Source organism: Cebidichthys violaceus, unplaced genomic scaffold (assembly GCF_023349555.1).
Source record: "Cebidichthys violaceus isolate CVI_PGR_0920_01 unplaced genomic scaffold, fCebVio1.0.p SCAF_29, whole genome shotgun sequence".
Taxonomy (NCBI): Eukaryota; Metazoa; Chordata; class Actinopteri; order Perciformes; family Stichaeidae; genus Cebidichthys; species Cebidichthys violaceus.
This window is the reverse complement of record NW_027176472.1, coordinates 2,855,709-2,865,721: the sequence shown is the minus strand read 5'-3', so window position 1 is coordinate 2,865,721 and position 10,013 is coordinate 2,855,709. Positions and strand designations below refer to the sequence as shown.

Here is a 10,013-nt window from a genome sequence, read left to right as displayed (position 1 = left end):
GGAGTAAAAAGAACACTATAGGTTTACAAAATGTAATGGAGTCGAAGTAAAGTATAACATCGTAAAGTACCTCAAAATTGTGCGAGCGCAATACTTAAGTACATGTACTTGAGTACATTTCACCACATAATCTAAAAACGTTTTCTCAAAATGTGAGTATACTATGATATATATATATATATATATATATATATATATATATATATATATATATATATATATATATATATATATATATATATATATAGGCAGAACAAGTCTTCAGTTGTAACCAACATCTGCTTGTCTTATCATTACTTGATGATAACGGGGCCTTTTGCCACATGTTGTTATCTTATCTACCACAGTGTGTGACGACATACCAGACGTTGATTAAAGGAGATTGTTTTCCCTCCACAGGGGGATCAACCTCAATAAGTTAAATAAGGGTTTAAAGGGTTGTCCCTGTCACCAAGGACTAGAATAACATATCATACTAAAGGCTATATGTAAAACTCTGAGTAAAAGACAGAACGGTCTTTATTCCCATCATCATGGCTTGTTCGGTAACGCATTCCGTAGAAGGAGAAGCTGGATGTCTGCGGGCTTTTTGTGCCGCTTCATGGAAATTCTTCGAGTTACGACATCTTCCGGTAAAATACTGAAGCTCCTCCTCTTCATTCTCCCTGCCTGTTTTCTCTTCTTCTCTTTGGAGTTTAACCACGTTCCTGTTTCCACATGACGTCACCCTCCGCAGATCTTCCTCTGACGGAGACAACATTGTTCACCTGGTTCCTGTTTTTCGTTTTTTTCTTGTTGCATCATCGGTGTTTTCCCTTTTCCTGAACATCTCGATGAAGTAAACTCTGCTGTGTTGTAACGCTCTCACAGTGCGAGGCTTGTGTTTGTGATATGTAACCTTTACTTTGACAGGACTTCTCGTGTGTTTTGTATAAACAAGCATAGATAGACTTTTTCCCCTAATAATGAAAGGACTTATATCAGTGAATGTTGCACTATGAGACCAAGTTATCAACAGCAGTGGTGGAGGAAGTATTCAGAGCCTTTACTGGAGTAGAAGTACACATACCACACTGTGAAAGAACTACACAACAAGTAAAAGTCCTGCATTGAAAATGAAACTATGTCTGTATCAAACTGAAACAGATGAATGTTTCCATTATGCTGTCGAGTGATTATTATAAATCAATTGAATGTTTAGTTTGTAAAATTGAAAATAATAATAAAATAGTGAGAAATGCCCAAACAGCTAACATTAAAAAATAGCTAAAAGCTAAAAAGTACAATATTCTCTCTAAAAGTATAGAACGTGTACATGTAAAGGAAAAAAGGAAAATAAAAAAAATTGCATTGTTATTGATTTTTTTCATTACAGTTCAAAATCTGTAATAGTGTAGAAGAAAAGAAAAGTAAAGAAAGAAGAAGAAATACATAAAGATCCACCCATCTACAGACTCATGTGCACATTCATTTCATCCATTACCTCCATGAATTCACTTTACTGTCAAACAACTTCTTCTAATTCTTCAAAGTTAACATTTGTCCTTTTGTCCGTTATTTCCGGAGGCGTTAATGAGACGAATAAAATACAATCTGGACCAAAACGTGATGATTGTCAAGGCCGAAAGAAAAAATAAACACTTTTCACAATTGTTTATTTTGTTCATTCTACACGCTGATGTTTTGATGTTTTTTATTTCTTGCAAATTGTTAAAAAATTTGACTTTTTTTTGTGAAGATTAGCTGGTCACAATCAGCGGACGTATCAATGGCGAGCAGTAAACGTTTGTTTTCAAGGGTCACGAGTCAAAGCGGTTTGGAAACACGGGTCCACGTCTTTCACCCACTTTGTGATTAAAATGTTTGTGTGTTTTTTTTAATGTCAGCAGACTGGAATGAAGTGCTCATATGTGTTGCACGAGCTATTTTAATTAAGTTGCCACCGGCACACGGTGTGGGGATTTTGTGCTCTCTGAAAGGATGATGTAACACAAAGATAACGCACAAAGTAGAGATAAGAGAAGAGATATGGTGAATCTGGAAAAGCCCAAGACAAAGCAATACTGTAATGTGTGTGTGTGTGTGTGCTGCTCATGTGTGAATGAGCAGCACACACACACACACACACACACACACACACACACACACACACACACACACACACACACACGCATGCTTACACACATTTTGAGAACCAGCACAGTGATATGTTTACATACATGAAAGGAAATTAAGTGTGTGCGTCACCGTACATGTGTACACATGTACTGTGTGTACTGTGTGTACCGTGTGCAGTGGTGGAAGAAGTACTCATATTAGAAGTTAAAGTACCAGTACCACTGTGTAGAAATACTCAATTACAAACAAGAGTCAAAGTAAAAGTACAAAGGTATTAGCATCAAACCAGCACCAAAAGTAAAAGTACTCAGTTTGCAGAATGACACATTTCAGAATGTATATTATATTATTGGAGTATAACTATTGATGCATTAGTGTTGCAGCTGTAATAACACATTGGAATCTGTTGTTAATTACATTTTATATTAACTATCTCAACCTGCAAAGTAAGTATAACTATAGTTTAAAGTAAATGTATTGCAGACAAATGGAATTGTTTGTGTCTCTTTGTGTTCATTTAGTTTCTCTTTGTAGTTGTTTTTTGTCTCTTTTTGACATTTGCATCTATTTTCAGTTGTTTAGTTCTCTTCATTTTGCATCTCGTAGTTTCTTTGTGTCTCTTTGTAGTTGTTTTGTGTCTAATTGTAGTTGTTTTGTTACTCTTTGTAGTTGTTTTGTGTCTCTTTAGTTGTTTTGTTACTCTTTGTAGTTGTTTTGTGTCTCTTTAGTTGTTTTGTGTCTCATTGTAGTTGTTTTGTGTCTCTTTAGTTGTTTTGTGACTCTTTGTAGTTGTTTTGTGTCTCTTTGTAGTTGTTTTGTGTCTCTTTGTAGTCCTTTTGAGTCTCTTCCTGGTTGTTACTTGTCTTTGTCCCTGACACTTTTGTTACCTGGGCCTGTGCCTGGTGGACCCGTTCAGTAATCCATCCATGTGGAGTACAAGCATAAATAACACTAAATGGAAATACTCAAGTATTAGTATAAGTATAGTATAAGTTTTGCACCACTGATACGTTGTGTGTGTGTGTGTGTGTGTGTGTGTGTGTGTGTGTGTGTGTGTGTGTGTGTGTGCCTGTTAAATCCAGCACACCTTGTAAAACTCGTTTAATGAGGTCACTTCATGAGGAAAATGATTTCAGTTGTGTCATTTGTACTTCAAAGAGGAAGTAGGAGTTTCCAGCTTCTCTTTGTTTTCCTCACCTGGTTGGTCACACCTGCTCAACTCAGATGGACAGAAGCAAAGGATTTCCCCCAGTCACACTGTTTTACATGAGAACCATTTACAAAGGACATCAGTGTTGTGCGCGTGGTTTAGACTTCAGCACGTAGCAGTTGGCTAAAAACGTCTCCGGGTTTTAAAACAAGAACACTGTAAAAATGGTCTTCAATGTACACCTGATGCAGGCTGAGGCTAAAGCCAACAGTTCGCACACAAAGCTGCTTTCAAAATCAACTTGTCCTCGTCTCTGACGGCGCTATCCGAAGTTTGTGTCAGCCACCTCCTCCTTCCACAAAGTTACAGAGAGGCGGCGGGAGCTGGCAGCTTCACTCGCTTTCACTCTGCAGTCCGATCAAAGTAGCAGCTGCCGAAACGAGGCGATGCAGGTAAATTCCCTGTTCAGGTGAAGGAGGGGGGAACCAGGAACCTGTGTGTGTGTGTGTGTGTGTGTGTGTGTGTGTGTGTGTGTGTGTGTGTGTGTGTGTGAGAGATGTTTGGACTGTGAAATATTCCCTGGGGAGACAGGAAATCCCTGCTCAGGTGAGAATAAACAGTCAGGTGTTTGTCGTTGTGCACAATGGGAACCCAACGAGGGCAATGACAAAAGTGTTACCAGCTGATAACAAAGAACAAACACAGTTTTTATGAACTCTGCCAATGAAATAATGGTGAAGAAAACAACAAGTAAAGTAAACACACCTTTTAATATGTACTATACATAATACAATAAGTAAAAAAGTAAAATAACTGAAGAAAAATTGGAAGCTGAAATCAACGCCTAATTCATTTCCTAAAACTTATAATTATCTGTAAACTCAAATCTCATATTCATGGACAACTTTATTACCTTTATATACAAACCCTGTAAAGAAAGAAGACAAGTATTACATGTGTTATTTTCCAGAGGAAAAGTCACCTGCATGGAAGTCTGTAAATAACAAAAGTTGCATTACAGTTTGCAAATTGATCAATGTGATGGACATTGTCCTTAAAAATGTCCTTGGAGGTTTTAGTTATTATGAAATTGTTGCGATGTACACAGTGTAAGTGAGTACGGATTTATTTATGAGGAAAGCGACAAGGTGCATCACGTTAAAAGAATTAAACGTGCTGAGTGACGAAGATGCTTCACGTGTTAAACCTGCATTCTCTCTAGTGTCCACCAGGGGGCGACTCCTCTGGTTGTATAGAAGTCTAGTCTAAAATGACTCTACTTCTCTCTTGATTTATTCCCTCAGTAAACATTGTAAACATGAGTTTATGGTCTCAATCTCTAGTTTACAGTCTTCTTCAATACAGCATGATGTTCATTTAGTACATTATGCTCCATTTAGAGTCAAACAGACCATGAAGCAGGGTAACACTTCTGTTCACTGGTTGCAAAAAGCAAAGATGTCGAGCAAAGTAATCAAGCTGTTTTCTGTGTGTTGTTTCTTTGTTTTTTTGGGGGGAAGTTTATTGTATAAAACACAACAAAGGAAAGCAGCGACTCCCATCTGAAAGCTGACAGGGGAAAAACAAATGTATGAATAGAGAATGCTATAAAGTGAAGTACCACTCAACCCTGACGGGGAAAGACATAAAGGCAAGGTGGAAATGTGTGGGTTTGGGCCTGGATGCACACACACACAAACACACACACACACACACAAACACACACACATACACACACACACACACACACACACACACACACACATCTTAAATGACATTTAGAAAGGTACAGAGAAGTGAAATCCAGCTACATCACCCCGTGACTATGAGGAAGCCCCAAAGGTCACGAGACTAAAAAACAACAAGGTCAAAATTCAAAAGTAAATCTTCAGTCAGTCGGGGATTCTACTGACTAAACTCAACAGGCTTAAAACATGAAATGTGTGAGATATGAGACGGAGAACAAGGGAGGTTTTGGAGGTGGAGGTGAAGGTAGCGAGGCGATAGACCAGTTTAAATAAACAGGAAGTGAATCATAAGGGTTGAGGTTCATCGGAGTAAAAGTTTATGACTCAATGAAAAGATAAGGGAGCGTTTTTATCAGGGAGCTGAATCACAGACAGCTGGAGGACGAGGTCTTAGGTGAGTCTCTCGTGTGATCTGAGAGCTCAGAGAGAAACGTTCACAAGCAGAACTTTTCACGTGTGTTCATCTAAAATGTTGTCAGACATAAATAAGTCTACAGTAGTGATGTGTCGGTCGCGAACGAAACGGCTCTGAGAGCCGGCTCTTTGACGTGAACGATGGGAGCCGGCTCCTGATTGGGAGCCGCTTTGTTTTTTAGTTTCTCTCTCTCTTTCTCTTTCTCTTTCTCTTTCTCTTTCTCTTTCTCTCTCTCTCTCTCTCTCTCTCTCTCTCTCTCTCTCTCTCTCTCTCTCTCTCTCTCTCTCTCTCATTTGATTGGTCAATATGTGTGGTGTCGTCTCTGCGCCTGCGCTGATCAGAGGGGAGGAGTTACACACACAGCACAGAGAGAATCTTCTCCAAAACAGGGCAGATCATTACGGAGAGAAGAAACAGGATCAGCCCCTCAAAGCTGAGGCACTTGGTCTTTCTCAATGTAAATCTTCACTGAAGGACAAAACTCTGGATGCTGATTTTTTTCTTTTTCTTTTTTAATTTATATTTTGTTGTGTGATTCTGTAAGCTTCTGTATGTTGTTTCACTTTAAATGTGTTCAGTATTAAAAAGCTAAAAGTTTAAAATAGTTAAAAGTTAGTTAAGTTAATTTGTAAATAGTGAAACGTTTGTTTTTGTACTTTCTAATTCATTTTTTTATCACTCTGTAGAGTGTATAAATAAAAGTGTATTTATATAATAAACATTTGATATAGTGCATGTTTTTTTTACATTAGTAATTCATATTGCGCATAATTTTACATTATTGTTGGTAATAAATTAATTTAAGCACTAAAAAATCTGAAGAGCCATTTGGGAGCCGAAAGAGCCGGTTCTCTAAAAGGAGCCGGAATTCCCATCACTAGTCTACAGTGATGCTGGCAGCTCTGTGAGGCTGAAGCACAAGCTAATAACTACAACAGCCTGCTGCACTCTATCAGTCCACATATCCATCAATGAATCAGTACTTTGGACTGAGACACCCCTCAGTGTTACATGTGAACCAACAACATTCATCAGAGGAGGTGTGACAAAGCTCCACCCTCACATGACTCACCTGAGACAAAGCAGGAAACAGTTTGTCTTTCTTCCTCACTAAAGAGACACGCAGACTGAAAACAGACGATCAGATTCACCTTCAGAACAAACTAACAACTTCATCTGAGAGAGTTCAGCTACAGGAGAGAAAAGAGGAAAACTACAACACTGCTGCTTCAACCTGCTGACGCTCCACACACTGAATGTGAGTTTGACTAAAAACAGAGAAGTTAGTAGAGGAGGGAGGAGAGCCATGACTGATGTACTTTCTGTGTTTTCAGCTTCACTCAGAGACAAAATGGCTTCCAGATCAGAGGAGGATCTCTGCTGTCCGGTCTGTCATGAAGTCTTTAGAGATCCTGTTCTTCTGTCATGTAGCCACAGCTTCTGTAAAGACTGTCTGAAGAGCTGGTGGAGAGAGAAACCAAATCAGGAGTGTCCGGTTTGTAGGAGAACATGTTCATGGAAACATCCACCTGTTAACCTGGTGTTAAAGAACTTGTGTGAGTCCTTCTTACTGGAGAGAGATCAGAGAGCTTCAGAGACTCTCTGCAGTCTGCACTCTGAGAAACTCAAACTCTTCTGTCTGGACCATCAGCAGCCAGTGTGTGTCGTCTGCAGAGATTCAGAGAAACACAGTGACCACAGATTCAGACCCATCGATGAAGCTGCTCAACAACACAAGAAGAACCTTCAGGAAACTCTGGAGCCCTTAAAGGAGAAGTTAAAGGGTTTTGAAGAAGTTAAAGTGAAGTCTGATCAAACAGCAGAACACATGAAGGTCCAGGCCCGACGCACAGAGAGGAAGATTAAGGAGCAGTTTAAGAAGCTTCACCAGTTTCTAGAGGAGGAAGAGGAGGCCAGGATGGCTGCACTGAGAGAGGAAGAGGAGCAGAAGAGTCAGATGATGAAGGAGAAGATGGAGGCTCTGAGCAGAGAGATAACAGCTCTTCCAGACACAGTCAGAGCCACAGAGGACGAGCTGAGAGCTGAAGACGTCTCATTCCTGAACAACTACAAGGCTGCAGTGGAAAGAGTCCAGCAGCGCCCCCTGCTGGAGGATCCACAGCTGCTCCCAGGAGCTCTGATAGACGAGGCCAAACACCTGGGCAACCTGACCTTCAACATCTGGAACAAGATGAAGGACATGGTCTCCTACACTCCTGTGATTCTGGACCCAAACACTGCAGGTCCAAGACTCATGCTGTCTGAAGATCTGACCAGTGTGAGACGAGGAGAGAGACAGAAGCTTCCTGATAATCCAGAGAGGATTGATATTGACTTGTCTGTTCTGGGCTCTGAGGGATTTAACTCAGGGACTCACAGCTGGGATGTCCAGGTTGGAGACAGTACAGTCTGGTCACTGGGTGTGTTAGCAGAGTCTGTCCAGAGGAAGGGATTCATACAGTCTGGATTATGGTCAATATGGTTCTATGAAGATAAATACTTAGCACAGTCCCCATCAGGTCCATCCACTGATCTCTTGGTGCAGAAGAAGTTCCAGAGGATCAGAGTGAATCTGGAATGGAACAGAGGAAAGCTGTCGTTCTCTGATCCTGATACTAACACACACATACACACCTTCACACACACTTTCACTGAGAAGATGTTTCCATACATTTGGACTCCTAATAAACTGAATATAATACCAATGAAGGTGTGTGTGACAGTGGAACAGAGCAGTTAGACACAAAGATCATAAATATATTCATGATGTTTATGTTTTAAAGCCTTAAAGCTGCACCTGTCCTCCTGATGTCTCATTCTTCTAAATATATATTAATTATTTCAGTTATTGTTTTATTATTGTTTTCATTCTCTTTGTTGTTATTTAGTTTGACAATCAGCTGTTTGTTTCTATTCTCTACCTTTTCATATATGAAATCTATCACTTAGTTCCTCATGTTCTGCTTTGTTTAGCCGTTCTAGTCCTCCACAGCCGAGACCAGAGGCTTCATGTTGTTATCTTGTTTTCATGATGTTCCTCCGCTCCATTCTCATCAATGTGATGTATCAGGAACGTCTGGAGGGAACTCCTTCAACTTTGACACAAAAGATGACATTTTGAGCAGAAATGTTTGTAAACTGTAACTTGACCGGTTGGTGGAGGGATACAGCTGTGAGTCGGTCATTCTAGTTCTTGTTATTGATACTGTGTCATTTTAAACTTTAGTTTCTTTGATTGTGTTGACTTGTGTGTGTGGAGTCATGAAGACCAGCGACCACTTTGTGGAAGCTGATGGATCCAAATGAAGAATAAAGAATCAATTCATCATGAACTGAATGTTTGAGCTTCAATCATTGTTCACATCTAACAAACTTTATTTCATGTTCTAGATCAGATTATAATGTTTCTAAACTTTAACATCAATGTTTAATTACATGAAATGTTCACAATTTACACAAGATATAAATATGAAGTTATACAAAATATATGAACTAGTTTCTATTTGATGTAATGAAGACAAGATGATTCTGTGTTCTTATTCACTTTCCATCAGTTGAAGTCTGCTGTTCAGAGACGTTGAATTTAAGGTGGACGTCTCTGTTTTAAGGTGGACGTCTCTGTTTTAAGGTAGACGTCTATGTTTTCAGGTGGACGTCTATGTTTTAAGGTGGACGTCTCAGACTCAATATAATTTTAGTGTTTTGATAACAGGATCTTTCTCTTTCTCTCTTCATAAAACAAATATAAATATCAGAGAATAAGTGAAATGACTCTAGATAAGAAAAGGTCGACAACAGAAAAACAAAGTAAATTGTCTCAAATAAATAGGTAATAAAAATTAACAATCTTCAATATTTTACAACACCAAAAACTCCAAGTAACATCTATGTGTCTCATCACTTTTGGATCTCTTTTATTAAAGTTATATTTCTTTATTCTCCAGAATGAATCATATCAAACATTTGACTCACAAAACTGCAACTTATTGTCACTTTACTGCATAACTGTGTTAATCTTTAAAATCTTAAACTTCAGCAGGTAAACTTTAGTCTGGAGGTCTTTTTAAATGTAATGTATTATGAGGAGAGGACTTTTCATCTGATGCTGTAGCGCCCTCTGCTGATCAAAGTGTGTTCAACTGAACAGGACTTAAATATCTGAGTCATGAATGTTACCATCTGTATAATTCAAGTTCATTAAAGATTCTCATAAAAATACCCTTCATTTATTTTATTTCATAATTCCTCAGAATGACACTTTTATTCATAATGTTTATTTTCACAACAGAGGAGTTGTCACCAGTCACCCCCCCCCCCCATCTCAGCCAATAATAATAAAGGAAAAAATGCCATCAAGAAACATAAACAGACTTTTGAAAGTGCTTTTTAAAATAAGTAATTATGTCATAAAATACAACTGAGCTCCAATAAAACTTGATGAGATAACACTGCATAACAATGAGTTTAGTTTAAATATATCAAACTAGAAAATTTCACAAAATATTTGACAGTGTGGTTTCTACTGCCCAAAGACGTAGCAATATATTTATACGCCAATATTGCCGGTAGTATCGTTGAGGTT

At 38.7% G+C, this 10,013-nt stretch overlaps 1 protein-coding gene across 1 annotated transcript; it reads left to right on the top strand.

Annotated features, from left to right (window-relative positions):
* Positions 1–6,547: 6,547 nt before the first annotated feature.
* On the top strand, positions 6,548–8,763 carry LOC137880654 (nuclear factor 7, brain-like). Its single transcript, XM_068722142.1, has 2 exons — positions 6,548–6,689; positions 6,766–8,763. Exon 2 carries the CDS (start codon positions 6,783–6,785, stop codon positions 8,169–8,171), a length of 1,389 nt encoding a protein of 462 aa, XP_068578243.1. The 5' UTR covers positions 6,548–6,689; positions 6,766–6,782; the 3' UTR covers positions 8,172–8,763.
* Positions 8,764–10,013: the final 1,250 nt, after the last annotated feature.

Coding starts and splice junctions, on each gene's coding strand:
- LOC137880654 (XM_068722142.1), top strand. CDS start 6,783: ATGGCTTCCAGATCAGAGGAGGATCTCTGCTGTCCGGTCTGTCATGAA.